Genomic DNA, 19,035 nt, shown 5'->3' with positions numbered 1-19,035 from the left:
ATATATTGGGTACTAGCACCATTAAGTCATGCTAAATTACTGAAATCTTAACAATTCCAGCATTTTACTTAAATTTTAGACGGTTTCCGTGTAAAACGAAAGTGGCCGCATTCGTGTTCATCCAAAATATTGAAATGGAAGTTGTATTTAATGATAATACATAACATATATAAAGATTGAGGATGAACACGGATGCGGCCACTTTCGTTTTTGACAAAAACCATCTGAAAAGTGACATTTTTTCGCATATTTGGTAGATTTTTCATATTTGAGCTTTAATCGGATCGTTTTTAATGACTAATAAAGTTAAAATCTTTCACATAAATTAATAGAATCATATGAAATAGACACTTAAGTGTTTAAAAAGTGGTCAAAATCTTTCGTCAGATAAAACTGAAATTTGAGGCCAAAATCGGTCCTTACCGGACCTACTCCTTTATATTAGATTATTTACCAAAAATCATTTCCAAACTTATTTTTTCAATAACCGACAACATTGAAAGGAAACCAAGGGAAATAGGATATACACTACTGTACTCAACATGTGGTGTGTCAGTAGATTGAGTGTTTTCTGCTATATATACATGCATGACTTGAAAAAGCCATTTTAAACTAATTTCCAGTAGCAAGTGTCAAGACAAAGAACATGTCAAAACTATTAGTTATTAAGGGAATAAACATTGGTTAAGGAAGATAGCTCTTTAAATTAAAAATGCATTTGTAATAGGCAGTTACATCAATGCTTTGAGCGTCCGGATGAAGGTATATCCAGAAAAGCGCTTCGGACGCATAGAATTATTAAAGGTGTTGTTTTCAATTTTTTAGGCATTCATGCCAAAATAGAAATGAAATAATCCATGTTACCCAAAGGCTCAGATATATATATATATGAATGAAAATGCTTCATAAAAACATAACTTACAGTGATTTTACAGAGTTATGTCCCTTCAACAAGGTCTACTAACTTAAAAATAAATTGATAACAAAATGCTCATATACTGTCATAGCATGAAGTTCAATTTTTTATAAAATTTGCTGATGAACATAAAAGTGTGTATTAATTTTGTGATATTATATTTTCAGCAACACTCCTCACACACAAAGGTTGCATCCCCAGTAAAGTCAAGAACAACAGATTTAGAGAAGAAATTTCCAAAGGTAAAGGTTACGACTATTCATACTACAATGTTTAGAAAAACTCTTTTTGGGAAACTTGTTGTAGGAACTTATGTATTTCTTAAACTACTACTATCATCCTTTTCTCAACAGAAATTTGTCTTTTGATTAAATGGTCATTTAAACTGTAGTATGTTTCAAGTAGTGTTTTGAAGTTTGCAGTTTTTCATAACATTATTTACTATTCTTCAACAAAAAGATATGATTTGTTGATAAATGATTATATGACATATCACTTGTGCTAGAATAAGTCAAATTCACCAAAAAACAAAGAGAAAAAGGATATAGACATTACATACAAAAATACACCTTTGAAAGTAAAATAGTTCTGTCATTTAGTAAAATAGTTCTGTCATTTAGTAAAATAGTTCTGTCATTTAGTAAAATAGTTCTGTCATTTAGTAAAAAAGTTCTGTCATTTAGTAAAAAAGTTCTGTCATTTAGTAAAATAGTTCTGTCATTTAGTAAAAAAGTTCTGTCATTTAGTAAAAAAGTTCTGTCATTTAGTAAAATAGTTCTGTCATTTAGTAAAATAGTTCTGTCATTTAGTAAAATAGTTCTGTCATTTAGTAAAATAGTTCTGTCATTTAGTAAAATAGTTCTGTCATTTAGTAAAATACTATTTGCATTATTCAATACAAAGCTAGAACAAAACACTGGCAGCACTTTTATACTTCTTTTACTCAAATCTACTTTTTCTCTCATTTCTTGGAAGTATTATTGTATAATTTGCACTAGGTCACACGTGCCTGGCAATCTGAAAATTAATGCGATATCGTTTTGCGCCAAAAATGAACTCATTTCACCAATGCTACTTCTGCTCCTCTTCATTTTGAAACTGTAGGTATCATTTGCATGATTTTCGCCAATGCCAAAACAAAGTCATAATCTTTTTGCTTCAACACCAATATCATCAAGAATTCTGTGAAATTCTGCTTGATTTGTTGGTAACTTTTCGTTTGCAGCATGTTTTCAGAATCCGTCTTTCTAGTTTCTGAGAATTAGTTTCATGTAAATGATCTACTTCCTCACTCAAAATGACCATACAAAATTAATCTGTAAAAATCCTAGCACACCACGACTTAACTGTACAGCTACTTCTATTTCTCAATTTTTTCTTAACAAACACTTGACGAAAGTTGTGGTCTTTGACAACGATGACAGTCAGGTTTTCCTCTTTCAGACATTATTTTCTTAAACGATACATCAAACATATTTACATCATTACCGAACAATTTATTTCTTAGTGATTGAGTGTTGAGTTTAATCTAAATTAAAGTTGTTGGGTTATTCATTTTACATAATACATTAGATAACATTGTTACATGTATGCTATAGGTAAAAATGTACAGGTAAATGTGGCACAATTTGATTCCATTTATTGGCGCAATTGATACCTTTTCAAAACTTTAATTGGCGCAAATTGATTCTGCCTGAAAATTAGGTGTAATTAACTGCAGATTACACATGCCTTTATTTGGTACATTACTTTGACTTAATGAGTTAATGTATAGGTTCTTTTTAAAAGTATGGTGTAGTTTACAAATCAAGAAGACAATTTGTTAAGTGAATTGAGATTTTATAAAGGAGGTGGAACTTTTTGTGTAAATTAAAAGTTATAACATAAAGCCTGCATCTTATTCTATAATTTTTTGCAGACACAGATGCCACAGTTACACTGCTTTACAATGGACCTTGGAGAAAAACCACCTGATCCAGAACAGGTACAAACATAAATCTTAGAAAATATAGAGTCAAGAACAATGAGAACCACTACTTTTAAAAGTATTATGTGCAAGTCCAAAAGTTTGGGAAATGAAATAAATAAAACAAATAAAAAATGATATATCAAATATAAATAAAAGTCGATATGATTTATGGTCAACATTTTCAGAGGGAATTGTTACCATTTTATAAGGAAAAAGTACCCTTTAAAATTGTCATAACAAAAATATAAATATTGTGAGTTACAGTAAAATCATGAAAAAAAAAACCTCTTGAATATGCTGTAACATACCGGTAGCAAACTAAAAAAAAGATCAAGTTACAATAAAAAAAATAAAAAAGTATTCACATATTCATATTACATTAATAAATATAGCAGGACATTTTAATTTTTTTAATAGTACAAATATTGAAAAAACTTTGGAAGTACTCACTAGTATGGCATTCTATGTGGTTCTTTTGATACTGCCTGGTCATTACATGGGCTCATTAAAAAATGGCACATTTCTAATTCTTTATAGTTCATCACAAAACAAATCAAAAGTTATTCTCTAAAGCTTCCAACATTTATACCATAACAGTTTTTGATTCAATATAAAAGTTGACTATGTTTTTTGTTTTGTTTTTTTAATTTTACAAATCATATAGACTTTTTTCTTATTGTAGCTGGCTAGAGAAGCAGAACTAAAAGTAAAAATAAAACAGAGAAAGAGATTTTTACGAAAATTACACAGAATGCATCAAATGGCCATGGCAAACAATGCTGCAACAAACAGGTACTATAGTCAATACTATCATTTATAATATTAGATATAATATAATATATGATTAACCTGATATTATTCACTTATGCATTACAAATATATTAGATGTGACACATGAATATCCTATAACTTTGTAGAGTATTATTGAGTGAATATTATTATTTTTTTGTTTTGAATTTGAAAAAAAATGTGACAGATTTTTCTGCCTTACACATTTGTTCTATAAGCTACACAGAAATAAAGAAAAATGAATATATTGCTTTTCAAAATAAAAATAGAATAACTTTAATTGTAGTATGCCCTTAGTATATCAAATATTCAAAAGTTTCAATTTTAAATTTATGACACTCATAGGAATTTCAATTTTTATATTATATTGCATCATTTTTCAGAATTTTAGATAAACATGGAGAATTATCAAGTTTTTTGGAAGGAAATACTCTCAGAGATGTGGTAAGTGTCTTTAGAACTAGAGGATTATCTCCCCTCCTCAGAATTCAATTCTCTTTAAAGGGAGATAATTACCTTACATTTACCATTCCATGTTTATTGTCCACTACCTGCATGATACAAAAATCTTCCCTGTAACCAAATAATATGGGTAATGGTCAACAATATTCTGTTTATGATTAATATTTTCATGTAAGTAACTTCAAGTTAATTGTATTTTGAGAGCTTAATTTGGGTGGCTTTTTTTGCAACCAAATTTTACAATTATACATCTATGAAAAGGTCATTATTTTTTTAAATAACTATCATTTTCTGTCACAACGCTAAACAAAATTCAGGTGATGGTGGATTTTCTTTTGCATAATATAGATAAACCCTTTCATATAATCATTTTAAACATATCATATTTATGAACAGTCCACCACTGGATTAGAACCCTTTATACAAGACATATAAGAGTAGCAATACACCACATATTGTAAACATGAAAATCATGATGATGATGTTTAATTTCAGAAATCTTTATATTGCGGAATGCAGACCAATCTTGTAGGTCAAACGTGTGATCTGTATTTCAATGAGTTTTGCATAAATATAATTTGTCTTGCACAAGATGATAACATTGTGAAACACACATATGATATTGTGCTGTTCTGTTTTTGTTGTTCATGTTATGTTGTTAATTGGTCTATTGTTAAAGGCTTTTTAAAAGTTAAGTAATTCAGTATAATTTTCTGCTCAAGTGTTAAATTCTTGTCTTCTTTTCAAAAATACTTTCAACACAGGAGAATTTTTACATTACATGCATAGAAGGTTCTTCAACAAAAAGATCAGTGAAAAACTAGGCCAAATAACACAAAATATTTTAATATTCCCTAAATATCTAGAAAAGTAGATACAGCTGCTACAGTATTTATTTTTTTATCAAGAAAACTGTAGGGAATAAATATACTTTACAAACATGTTTAGGAAATCTGTATATGTATTTACCATTCCTTGCGGAAAATATTTTTTATGAATTTTGAATAAAAATATAGGAAAATTATCCCTGCATGGGATAGTAATAAGTATTAAGATTTCTATCTCTTTTTTTTCTTTGTTTTTTTTATAGTACAAGCTTTATAACCTTCCATTTTTAATAACTTTTATACATGTTTTTCTCATTTTGAAAAGTCAAACCTTATGTTTATGATTCACCTGTTTTTTTATTTCAGCTATTTAATTTCATGAGTGGCTCTTTTTTACAATTAATACATGGCAATGTGTGTTTAATATCTATTTTATTGATAACTTACAATTTAACAACTTAATTTATGATAAGTAAAAATATATGTATTTGAAACTATATATAGAGGAAGTTTCAAATGCCCTACAACTATAAATGAAAAGAACTATTGTATAGTGATCTCAAAGTTTCTTAGCACATTTGTTTTACTCATCTAATCTTTTATTTAATTTTCTGCTTCTTGAAATAATTTCAATTTTGAAAAGATTTTGATATATTTTATTATTTCTAAATTGCATTATACATGTATATTTACATATTAATTTTGTTCATTTCATGACCTTTATATATATATATGCATATCAATAAAGATTAACAGGGGGAGAATTGTCCGAACAAATAATACCCCCATGTCAAGCTTCTCTGATTTTAAGAAAAAAATTGTCAACAAGAGTATGAATAAAAAGTTATCTTCCAGAATTGTTTTCAAATAATAGAAATAGGCCACACAAACTTTATTTGTTGTTCTTCAGAAATTCTCAAATTCTAGGCTTAAATCAGAAAAAAATAATATCTCATATTGTCATCTAGCATTTCATAATTTTAGATCTTTTTTTCAATCAAATCTGGAGTTTTTAAACAAAAAGTTTACTCCTATATAAAATCATTAAAAACTAAAAATGAAATTTAAATATACTATTAATTAATTGTTTTAAAATCTGAAATTAACAATATTAAAAACTTCAAAGAACAGCAAATTGATTTGGTGTAGTTCAATTGGAAACGTTCATTATCTATATTGTTCATTTTTTAGCTTTCAATCTTGCCTGCCCCAGAAGACCAATATATATCGGAGGAGGACTTACGGATGCCAGAATCTGTGTATCCTGCTCTCCCCCCACCCAGAGCGTCAGTCAGCCAGGGAAGTTCAAAACCTAGGTCACTAGTCAGCAGGGAATCTAGAACAAGTCTAGCATCTAGAGGTTCATTTAGAAAAGAATCTAGGTATGTGTATGATTATAAAGGTCATGTACCAAGGTCAGTTGAAAAATACAACTGGAAAGATAGATAAACGGTTGACTCAGAGATATGTCTCATTAGTTAAAAGTTGTTTTTGATTTTTATTATATGACCATGTGATAATGCAAATATTGAAATAAAAATGGCAATATTTAAACATATGAACTATGCAAATCAGTTAAAGTGAATGAACCATGACTGAAGGTGAATAACCTCTATGGAAATAAGAAATACCAATTCTTATTTAACTTACTACTAGGTACCATTGACTTATCACAAGTGGTTAATCTGGATATAATTATGTTTCAAAGTTCAGCTGGTAATAAAATTTATGTGTTATGAAAATTGATTTTTTTCCCTTTAAACTAACTATGTGTTAAAGGTGTAAGGGCTGTTCCATTAAAACAAATACATGCATATTAAGTTGAGTCAACTGTAAAAAAAAACAATTTAAGAATTTCTTATACATTGTCAAAATACAAAATAGTCTTTAATACTAAACCATACTTGAGATATCAAAGTGCCCTTAGTTGCATGTATGATCCCTTCAACAGCTGTATTAATCTTATTTTTCAGTCGACGGAAGTTAGGAAAAGAGCTACCTCCTCCACCTCCTCCTATACCTCTTACCCTGGAGGAAATCAGACAGAAAACTAGAGTTATTGTAAGTTATCACTATTTCTAATGCAATTTGGATGTAACAATTTTTTTCATTGGCTAAAAGTTGCCGTCAAATCCACAGTTGACCAGGCGTAACTAAGGAGGGACCCGCCATTTTGAATTGATTGAATCAACAAATGTTCGATTACTACAATATAATCGAAAATAAAATAACACCTACCTCAAATTCGCCGTATTAATGTAATTTTATCCGAAATTTGAAGCGTACAGGTAACGTAATAACCTCCAGTTCGTAAGTTTTCATTTGTATGATGTCATGTTTAGCCATGACGTCTTTGTGCCAAAATCATTCATGAAGTTTAGCGGATTTTTTTCTATTTGTCAAATTTAGACAATTTTTTCATGTTTTATCGTTTTTTTTGCCCCACCTTCGATAGTAGAGGGGCATTATGTTTTCTGGTCTGTGCGTCCGTTCGTCCGTCTGTCCCACTTCAGGTTAAAGTTTTTGGTCAAGGTTGTTTTTGATGAAGTTGAAGTCCAATCGACTTCAAACTTAGTATACATGTTCCCTATGATATGATCTTTTTAATTTTAATGCCAAATTAGAGCGTTTACCCCAATTTCAAGGTCTACTGAACATAGAAAATGATAGTGCGAGTGGGGCATTCGTGTACTGGGGACACATTCTTGTTTCTTTTTGTAATGCATTAGAATCGGAATAACAGTACTGTAGTTGAAGAGTTGCCACTGTCAATTTTGAATTGAGGGTCGCAAATCTCCGTTTTACTGTCTCCACTACGCGTCGCCAGTAAAACTGCATTTGCGACCGTCAAATCTACAATTGACGGTGGCACTCTTCGTCTACAGTACTGTTATTCCTTAAATAGCACCTCCTCCTATACCTCTTACCCTGAAGGAAATCAGACAGAAAACTAGAGTTATTGTAAGTTATCACTATATAGCACCTCCTCCTATACCTCTTACCCTTGAGGAAATCAGACAGAAAACTAGAGTTATTGTAAGTTATCACTATATAGCAAAACCATTTATCTGATCAAGTTAAGAACTGAAATGGGGAATATGCTTAAGCGACAACAACCAGACCAAAGAGCTGATATCAGCCCAAGGTCACCAATGGGTCTTCAACACAGTGAGAAAATCCAAAACCCAGATGTGGGCTTCATCTTATCCCTAAATAAAAATGTACACTTGTTCAGTGAATAAGGATGTCATACTTAACTCCAAAACATATAAACATTGATAAATGAATAACAAGACTAACAACTTAAGATTGGCACAAAAATGTAGTGAGGTTAAACATGTTTAGTGAGATCTCAACCCTCTGGTTTCTTTCAAGTTATAACTTTAATTTAAAAGTGGTGAACCAACACCTGAGGTAGTGTTTCTGCGGTTGGGTAATAGCGGGTGGATACCACGCGGTATTCACAGTTGTCTTTCACTATAAAAGCAAATAAACGACAATAAAGACAACAACACCCATCAATTACCGCATGGTGATTAATTTATTAAGGTCAAATGTTTCGCCAACAAGCGTGGCGTCTTCAGGTCCTGAAGACGCCACGCTTGTTGGCGAAACATTTGACCTTAATAAATTAATCACCATGCGGTAATTGATGGGTGTTGTTGTCTTTATTGTCGTTTATTAAGTTATAACTTTATTAAGAATTCTGTAAATAACTAATTTTCACAAGTGATTTGTTTTCACAGATTTCTGGAGTAGAATAAAAAATGTATATAAATTGTAACAAATGTCTAACTTGGATCTTCTCTTAATTCATGTGTATAAAAACACAAACAAATTTAGAAAATTGTGAAGATGAAACAACACAAAATTAGCTAAATATCACACAACACGAAATACAGCCCTTGTGATGTCACATACAGCCCTTGTGATGTCACGCCATTGTGATGTCACAAATGAAGGCAATCATAATGTTTTACAGAACTATTTTAATTTACAGATCATTGAAAAAGTACCTACATATCATGTAAAACATTACATATTCAAACTTGTTATATAGCTGTTGGTGTGTAGATTTATGTTTTATATTTTCAGGAGCCAAAATGTTTGAGTACAAACTGGATAAACTACATGAGGAATGGTAGACCAGTGCAGAGTGAATCATAAATTGAGAATTATCAAGTTGATTATATCATCAAAGTCATGCCGTCCAAACACAGAAACACAAGAATGTTTTTACCTCTGTGTGCCTCTGATTGCACAAGGCACTGATATTTACATTTGGTTTCACAGAACAAAGCACATCATAGTTGTGTTGATAAAATAAATCATCCGTTGGTCAAAAATAATTTTTTTAAAGGGATAACTATAATTTGTTCAAACTTTCTTATTTTCAAGAAGTAATATTTTAGAAACCAAAAAAACAGATTAAAAAAGTATGGTTGCAGCTCAATACATTTTCATGTTGTAGTTTTCCTTGAAGTACAGAACTGTGATGTCTTTTCTTCAATTCTGAACAGTATTGTTTTCTCCAGAATTGAAACAGGGCAGATACATTTTGAACTTTTATATGTTTGCATTTTAACGGTTTTGTTAAATTTATTTGCTCAATTTTTTGTTTTCAATTGAATGTGAGAGACAGGTTGACTGAGGGAATGAGTTAGTGACTGTTGGTATTATCCACAATCTTTTATAGATATTCCAAAGATTTATTAGAGCAGTTATGCAAAAAATTTAAGTTTAGGGCCTTATTTGACTAAAACTTTCCCCTAAAATTGTATTTTTTGGGACTGTCTGCCATACTTGCATACAATTGTAGCTTGGCATTAAATGGTGTTCATTTTCAAGGAGACAATTTTTATAGTCAACAAATATTGTAAACAGAGTTATTCACTCAAATTTTAAAATTTTACTACCATGTATATCTACTGAGTTAGCTAATTAATACTTTTTTCCATACATGTACATTTGATATAATTTATAAAAGGGTTACATTCATAACATTTCTCATTGATATTTTTATCTTTTCATAAAAAGTGAAGTTATTGTTATACAATAGGTTTTGTTCAATCTATAAGATTACAGAGTAGAATGTATGAAAGGTGTGGATTTATGAAAATGAAAGTGCATATATATTTACTGTGGATTCTATACTTGGGTACTAATTTTCATGGATAAGGGAAACAAATTTATTTCCATGGATATTTGATTTTTGTGGTTTTACGAAAGACTTCTTTTTAAAAGGCTATGTTAAAAATTTGTACCTTTGTTAACATTTCGAATTCATGGGTCACCTGTATCCAAGAAAACCACAAAGGTTGGTATTCCTCCAATAATTATAAATCCACAGAAATAAATTAGGATAGTAATGATCATTTACATATCATCATTTCATTATCATTCAGCAGTGGTGCAAAAATTAAAATGGCGTGTGTATATTTTTGTTAAATACAAAGATTTTATTTTTTCATTTTATGGCATAGGTATGAAAGTATTTGTCACTTCTCATTGAAAATGAACTTGGCTTAATATCTAGGGAAAAATAGGTGAACCTCATCAATGATACAATATTGTATTTTCTCTGAGGATAGGTTCTTGATGTCCTTTCAATGCATTACATGATTTCATTTAAGCCTCACTTTAGTTTCAAACATAAAACTAGTCCTCAGTAAAGCTTCCTGACATTTCTAATTGATATATTTTCATTTGAGTTGATACTTGTGTGTCTGGCAATTTTTTTGTATGAATCTTTAAAAAAAATATCACAATATGATCTTCAAATGATTTTGTTATATACAATAAAATTTGCATTTTAATAATCAATTTGAGTATTTAGTTTCAAATTTAAGATTACTTGACTTTTCTATGGTTAAAATAAATAGACTAACTGATAAATCTGGAAAACACTTTCATTATCCATTAGTTATGACAATCTTTACTGCTCCCAATATAGTGTAGAAAAGAAAGCTAACTTTTTATAAGTTAAAATTAGGGAGAGAATTCTGAACTTTCAAAATAATTCTAAAATTGATAAAAAGCTAGAAGGATATAATACATAGCATTTCATAATGAAATGTTGAAGGCATTTTTATTATAGTATTATTGTTTAATATAGTTAATGAATGTGAAATATGTTTGTATTTGTTTTTTGTACACAAATTTGTCAACTGACAAATGGTTGGTTCGATGAATGTGCTGAATAAAATATTTATAAATAATTACTTTTTTTTCTCATCCTACAGTAATATCAGTGAAGAAATTCCCTTTCTTTGTTTTGACACGATTCCAATAAATATTGTCGGTGTAAAATCATCAACTTCATATAAAAAAATATGTTAATAATATTATGATGGAACTTTAATTGTAGGCAAAGTTGACTCGAGGTTATTTTTCTCAGTTTAGGGCTGTTCCATAAGAAATGCAGACTTCAAAATCTCGTATATGAGGATGTCAAATTCTTTCTTATGCAGTGAACATGTACCTTAACTTATAAAATTGCCCACATTTATAAATATTGTGGATTCATTATTATTCGTTGTATACCAATTTTCATAGGTTTCGTGAGAACATGTGAACCACTAATTCCAATGTTAAATGAATACCAAATTTTCTATAGGCTTTGTATGTAGAGATTGATAAAACCACGAAATCAAATACACATGAAGAATGCAAGTTTCTTCAATCCACGAAAATAAATGAATCCATAGTAGGTAGATTTTATCGGGGCCTTTTATAGCTCACTATGCGGTATGGGCTTTGTTCATTGTTGAAGGCCATATGGTGACCTGTCTGTCATTATGGTCTTTTGTGGATAGTTGTCTCATTGGCAATCATACCACATCTTCTTTTTTTTTATAGATTCCCTTATTCAAAGTGCCTTCCCTGTTTTAATGGGACATCCTGTAAACCCTTCAACTAATTGTGCTCTACATTTCATATTACACAAAAGTAACCTGAAATTTCAGCAGGTATTTTCATATACCTTACAAAAAATTCAAAAAATCAATGTATGGTGTTCAACAATAGACAAGTTTCTTACATAATGACAAGCTCTTTATCATCAAAATGGAAAAGTAGTATACATGTAGGTAATTCATCTATAGTGAACACTAGCTAGTCAATATTGTAGTTGTGAGTTGAAACCTTGCTCATGGCAATGTGTGTTCGACAAGATTTTAATAAAGAGTTGTCACTTTAAATGCAGATGTATGTTGTTTTTTTTGTTGTTTTTTTTAGGGGGGGGGGGGGGGGGGGGTATTCTTGGTTCCTCGAAGAATTAAAACTGACCAACAAGATATAGCCAAGTGTGCTGATAGTGGAGTAAGAACTCAACAACCAATCAATCATCATTATCCAGAAAATAAAAACTAATATTACAATTGTATTTTTTGGAGTCTTGTTTTTAAGGCATTAAGTTTTTCGATTTTGTGCATCTGTCTGTCTGTCTGTCTCTACTGCTTCAGGTTTAAGTTTTTCAAGTCCAATCCAACTTGAAACTTTGTAAACCTGTTCCCCATGATTTGGTTTTAAAATGCGAAGTTTTTGACCCCAGTTTTAGTCCAGTGGCGGATCCAGGGGGGGGGGGTTCCGGGGGTGCGCACCCCCCCTTTATTTTTGCCGATCAATGCATTTGTATCGGGACATATGTTTTGCACCCCCCTTTGCCCTGGGTGCCCTGGGTTAGCACCCCCCCTTTCGAAAATTCCTGCATCCGCCCCTGTAGTCCACTTAACTTAGAAAACTATAGTACAAGTGGGTCATCTGTTTATTATGGACACATTCTTGTTTATATAGATTGGTTTTCCTGTTTGTTCTACACTAGTAATTTTTAGGTCCTTTATTGCTTGCTGTTTGGTGTGAGCTAAGGCTCTGTGTTGAAGGCAGTTAATTGACCTATAATTGTTAACTTTTTATACATTGTGACTTGGATGGACAGTTGTCTCATTGGCACTTATACCACATTTTATTTATATTTGTTGTACACTTTTTTGTTTATCTACAGAAGTTGCAAAAACTAAACAAATGTGTGAAAGATGTCAAGAGGTATAAATTGAAGCTAACTGTACTGTAAATTCAGAAATTATTGTGTTCATTTATTATTGCGATTTTGTCATTTTAGACTAAAATGTGATTTTAATTTTTGCGTTATTGCGAAAAAGGCAGTTTAATTCATATGAAACAAGAATGTGTCCCCAGTACACGGATGCCCCATCCGCACTATCATTTTCTATGTTCAGTGGACCATGAAAATGGGGTTAAATCTCTAATTTGGAATTAAAATTAGAAAGATCATATCATACAGAACATATATACTAAGTTTCAAGTTGATTAGACTTCAACTTCATCAAAAACTACCTCGACCAAAAACTTTAACCTGAAGCGGGACAGACGGACGGACGGACGCACAGACCAGAAAACATAATGCCCCTAAATGGGGCATAAAAATTGAATATGCGAGTTTAAACTATTGCAATATAACCTTGTTGCATTTTTCGCAATTATAAAAATATCACAATAATTTCTGAATTTACAGTATTGCTTGACATTGAAAATAGATACCTAATAACTGGCATACAAAGAATTGACCACAACAGATCTTATAAATAATCATTATATACAAATAAAACAAAATAAAGTCCATAATTTAATTTCTTTAAAATAAATGAAATAAACAAGAAAACAATTTATCATGTACAGATTATGTTCATGGTTTCTGTCCTAGTTATATGAGTATACATTAAAAACATTATTCCTCTTGTCCTTTAAACACTTTCTTTGGTTTTGAACTTTCAATCTTTGCCAGGATCTCTGCATATGTATTATTCATCTGAAAATAAGAAACAAAATTATTACTGTGAATTGTCAAAACATAATTGAAAGGTAAAACTTTCTTAATTATAACTATAACATGTAACTTTTTAAAATTTTCATGCCAATTTTAAATTTTTTTTTTTGGTACATGCAATTTTGGTATATTTTATAGCTTGCTGTTTAAAGACAATTGTGTGAGGCTCTGTGTTGAAGACCATACTTTGACCTATAATGGTTTACTTTTACAAATTGTGACCTAGGCGATGGAGAGTTGTCTCATTGGCAATCATACCACATCGTCTTATATCTATGAAAATCTAGAAAATGATCCTCTTTGTCATCCAACAAAAATTTAGAAAAAAAATAAATTAATAAAAATACCTTACTTAAAGGAAAATTCAAAACGGAAAGTCTCTAATCAAATGGCAAAATCATAATAGCTCAAACACAACAAACAAATAGATAACAACTGCCAGTTTCCTGACTTGGTACAAACATTTTTCTTAAGTAGAAAATGGCGATTAAACCTGGTTTTAGGAAATAAGGATCAGAACAATTTCCAGGATATTCAACAATTCACGATACAAAAATTATGGTGCACTAGAAATGTCTTATGATGGCAAAAAAGAATTTACTGTTAACCAACTTATTTTTGCAGATACTTTATTTAAGAAATTATTCATGGGGGCTTGAATATATCGTGATTTTACCACAGGTTGGCCCTTTATGACAAATATTTTACCCTGAGCAATAATATATAATGATTTTACCACAGGTTGGCCCTTTATGACAAATATTTTACCTCTCACTATGGGGGCTTGAAAAAATCGTGATTTTACCACGGGTTGTCCCTTTATGACAAATATTTTACCCCTCACTATGGGGGCTTTAATATATCGAAATTTTACCATGGGTTGTGCCTTCATGCCAATATTTTACCCTGAGCGATAGCAAGGGGTAAAATATCAGCATAAAGGGACAACCTGTGGTAAAATCACGATATATTCAAGCCCCCCATCAATTTTTTTGATTCTAATAGGACAAATACAGCAATTCTTTTAGTCCCAGCCCTCTAGGTGGAGGACAATATTTGCTGTTCCCATAAATAAACGCATTATTAAATTGGCGTAAAAGAACGAAGTAAATTGAATAAGTTACATGCTTAAACTATTTTCAACAACGTATTTAGATAGTTTTAGATAAATTTAAATGATAATTTACTTAAATGTATTATTTGTATAAAAATAATTGGCTTATACCAGATTTTATCATCGTTTGTTTACGTTTCTTTGTTGTGATGATTTTCGGTTTCACAAGCGTGTATTTTCCCGTAAAATGCCTATTCTAACGTCATCTTTCTATGACGTCTGGTACTTTATTCATAAAAAAGGCATATGACGTGGGAGTACAATCAGAACAGCCCTGGCAATATATTCATATTTTACCACGGGTGTGTACTCAAAGCGTTTGAAGGAGGTCATGTTAGAATTCATGTTTTGAACCTTTCAAGTCCATTTTGCAGTGATTTAATCTAGCCATTTTCAAATTTATTTTATTTATAGTTAAATTAGGAGAGATCCTAGTTTTACTTATTCATGACGATTTATTTTCACATTAATTTTCTACTCACGAAAAAATAAATCGCCCCAAAAAATAGTTTGTTTACAGTAAATGGTTCTGTCATATAAATCTGAACAAAATATCTAACAATTAATTTCTTGAAGCAAGAAATTATCACAGAGCAAACTCCTACAACCGGGTACAAATGTATAATGGACATACCATGGCACTTATCAGTACAGTTTTGAATACTAGTTTAGTTTAAACATATTTCATTGTTGAAATAATACATGACAAAAGTATTGGACATATTTACTGTCACTTACATGATCTTCATAATTACTTTTCATTGATCCAAGATACTGAAAAAGCTTCATACTAGTAGCACACCATTTCTCAGCCTCTTCATATCTACCAGAGCTGAAAAACGTACATACGAATGGATGAACAGACTCAGACCAGAAAACATAATGCCCATAAATGGGGCATAAAAATCATTTACACTAAAACAACGACAGTGCAATGTTCAGTGCATGTAGCTACACAAAAGCATTGTCTGATAATCTCCGATCTAGAGCAGGCAGCTTTTGACCTTAGTGTTTTGGACACAATTTGTTCCATAAAGTCTGAAATAAATGAAGTAGCTTTACATAAAAATTATTTAGCCCAAAAAAAAAAGAAGATTTGTCATTGCAATTTTAAAAACATTTCACACTGTTTCAAGAGATAAAGATCATCTTGACAAATCCAGGAGCCTCCCATTTTTGAAAAGTACAATATCTATTGGGTTTTTGTGTTGTTTTGATTTTGTTACGAGAACGACCGAATTCTAAAATCGTTAATTATGCATATCTGATTAAGGTAGTGCATCTTATTGTACCTGTCCTTAGTCAGGAACCTGTTGTTCAGTGGTTGTGTGAGTTGATGTGGTTCACAAGTGTTTCCTTGTTTATTATATAGATATTCTGTTTGAATGGTTTTACACCAGTCATTTTGTGGGGGCTCCTTATAGCTTGCTGTTCGGTGTGAGCCAAGGCTCCTTGTTGAAGGCTGTACTTTGACCTATGATGGTTTACTTTTATAAATTGTGACGTGGATGGAGTGTTGTCTCATTGGCACTCATACCACATCCTCTTATATCTATGTCTGAAATCTGCATTACAAATTTCTCATTCAAAATTTCTAAATAGCAGAATTGTTCAATATGCATTGTCCAGATTTACACTTTTCGTAACAAGAGAGAAACAGTAAATTAAATCAGCCTCAGAATCAGATTTTTTTTAGCCTCATTAAAATCAAACCCTTTACATAATATGTAAATTTCTATTAATATATCTATCCTTCAAGAAAGCTGTACAAGATACCTGTAAAAATTGATTCCACAGTTCCAAGCTTTGGTCATAAGCCATAATATTTCTATTTCAGGAAACTGCCCCTAAAAAGAAATGTGAATCCATGATTCATTTTAGATTTGAAATTTTGATATGAAATTTTTAACATCAAATATATTATGTGGAATAGAAGACATTAATTCTTGTTATTTAGGATTCTGTGAGAAATTCTTCTATGATGTTCATGATGTTCCAATTTCACAATTTGTTAAAACTATTTGTATGATGTCATATGTCTTTTTCAGGTGTCAAACTTAAAACATTAGACTATAAGACATGTTTAGACTTTTTATACGCTTCAAATCACGCTTATTAAATTAATGCAGATTTGCGTATCACTTTTTTATTATAGAAATATCTATTTATGCAAGAAATAGGCCACAACCATAAGACCAATTAAAATTAAAGGGATAATTCGCGATTTTTCACTTTTCATCTTATTATGTTCATAATACCATAAAAAACATATTCACCAAGTTTTATTTCGATATGAAAAGTAATAAAGGAGAAAATTGGGAATTATTAATTTTATTTTATCAAACTTCCTGACTTATGTGACGTAGTTTAAGTCTTTGAGCATGCCGGGAGTGAAATTAATCTCATTTAAGTCTTGTTCGTTAACCATCTAATAACGCTATTTAAAGCGCAAATCGACTTTTGGTGTAGCTAATAACCAACGAAAAGTAAGTGATAGCCATGCAACTTTTTAAATTAGATTGTAGGATTCATGTGTGGATTTTTTATACGAATTCTAGAAATTAAAGTAAATAATACAATAGAACATTTTTATGATTTTTTTTTCTTCAAATACTTGAAACAAACATATGAAACTGACACGATCGATAGTGTATTAAAAAATACATGTTTGTATTCTGAACTTTTTGATTCATTCCAGAAAACATTTTCACTTGCTTGTACTGTGGAAATTAAATGTGTATTAATTTGTGACACTTAGTGAATGTTGAATGCGTAGTTAAACTCAAGGTAATTAAAAGATTAGCATTATGTAATTCTAATCTTTTGATCTTCATTCAGTGACACCTAGGCGTCACGGTTCAGCATTTCAGGTGTGAACAACATTTCGTATGAATGATATACGGGAGTCAGTTATAGTTATAGACACAGAAATGTAAGAAAAAGAATTAAAATGAATTTACGGGAGAAATAAGGTCGCACAATAACTGGATAGCTGTTGTATATTTTTATATATTTTGCATAAGCTCACTTTTAAATGAATTATGACTTCTGATTAGTTTTGTAACGATAAAATACTGAATTATTTTAATTGAATAAATTTATAAATAAAAATAGCCTTCTAAACACGAGTGTATGAACTAAAAATTGTACCTTTTTAAATTAAAATCGCCAACCTTTAATATTTCAAACAGATTGCAATTATATAATTTAGTCCAGCCAAAGCGATCTTTATTTACCTATTTAGGAATTAATGTTCTCATCAAAATATTTTAAATCTCACAACGCATGCATGAATACTTCAGCTATTTGAAAAAAAAGATGTTTTAAAAATTTAATGTCATCTTAATTTCCCTATTTTTGAATGTAATTATAAGTCTGTTCAACTGGCAAGAATACCCCTAAAGCGGACAAGCAGTTTATTCTTTAAATTGCTGTCATTGAATATCAAGAAAGAAAATAAATCCCGAAATCAATTTGAAACTTTAAAATACTCAAAAGTTTTCCTAGAAAATATTCACATCCCTTGGGGTTTATTAGTGTACGTCCAGTTGCATATGTTTTACATGAATGTCGGAACAATTGTGATGATGTCGAATTTCTTCTTCTTCTCCTTCTCCTTCTCCTTCTCCTTCTCCTTCTCCTTCTCCTTCTCCTTCTCCTTCTCCTTCTCCTTCTCCTTCTCCTTCTCCTTCTCCTTCTCCTTCTCCTTCTCCTTCTCCTCCTCCTCCTCCTCCTCCTCCTCCTCCTCCTCCTCCTCCTCCTCCTCCTCCTCCTCCTCCTCCTCCTCCTCCTCCTCCTCCTCCTCCTCCTCCTCCTCCTCCTCCTCCTCCTCCTCCTCCTCCTCCTCCTCCTCCTCCTCCTCCTCCTCCTCCTCCTCCTCCTCCTCCTCCTCCTCCTCCTCCTCCTCCTCCTCCTCCTCCTCCTCCTCCTCCTCCTCCTCCTCCTCCTCCTCCTCCTCCTCCTCCTCCTCCTCCTCCTCCTCCTCCTCCTCCTCCTCCTCCTCCTTCCTTCTTCTTCTTCTTCTTCTTCTTCTTCTTCTTCTTCTTCTTCTTCTTCTTCTTCTTCTTCTTCTTCTTCTTCTTCTTCTTCTTCTTCTTCTTCTTCTTCTTCTTC

The 19,035-nt window shown here is 31.2% G+C and overlaps 2 protein-coding genes across 10 annotated transcripts in view; one reads left to right on the top strand and one right to left on the bottom strand.

The window, feature by feature from the left end:
• LOC143047251 (uncharacterized) overlaps positions 1-11,181 on the top strand; it is a 33,636-nt gene extending 22,455 nt beyond the window's left edge. For 8 of the 9 annotated variants that reach the window (XM_076220268.1, XM_076220275.1, XM_076220273.1 and 5 more), the window contains 8 exons: positions 1,084-1,158; positions 2,835-2,900; positions 3,568-3,677; positions 4,058-4,118; positions 4,632-4,664; positions 6,155-6,345; positions 6,937-7,024; positions 9,059-11,181. In XM_076220268.1, coding sequence (XP_076076383.1) covers positions 1,084-1,158; positions 2,835-2,900; positions 3,568-3,677; positions 4,058-4,118; positions 4,632-4,664; positions 6,155-6,345; positions 6,937-7,024; positions 9,059-9,130 — 696 coding nt within the window. In that variant the 3' untranslated portion in view covers positions 9,131-11,181. The remainder of the gene's footprint in view (positions 1-1,083; positions 1,159-2,834; positions 2,901-3,567; positions 3,678-4,057; positions 4,119-4,631; positions 4,665-6,154; positions 6,346-6,936; positions 7,025-9,058) is intronic. The other variant, XM_076220272.1, reaches the window with a different exon arrangement.
• Positions 11,182-13,594: 2,413 nt separating this feature from the next.
• Positions 13,595-19,035, bottom strand: part of LOC143047250 (testis-expressed protein 11-like) — a 58,001-nt gene continuing 52,560 nt past the window's right edge. The window contains exons 27-29 of the mRNA XM_076220265.1: positions 16,699-16,769; positions 15,661-15,754; positions 13,595-13,790 (exon numbers count right to left, since the gene is read on the bottom strand). Of these exons, the coding sequence (XP_076076380.1) occupies positions 13,710-13,790; positions 15,661-15,754; positions 16,699-16,769 (246 nt within the window). The 3' untranslated portion in view covers positions 13,595-13,709. The remainder of the gene's footprint in view (positions 13,791-15,660; positions 15,755-16,698; positions 16,770-19,035) is intronic.

This window comes from Mytilus galloprovincialis, chromosome 10 (genome assembly GCF_965363235.1).
Source record: "Mytilus galloprovincialis chromosome 10, xbMytGall1.hap1.1, whole genome shotgun sequence".
NCBI lineage: Eukaryota > Metazoa > Mollusca > Bivalvia > Mytilida > Mytilidae > Mytilus > Mytilus galloprovincialis.
This window is presented reverse-complemented; position numbering and strand designations above follow the sequence as displayed.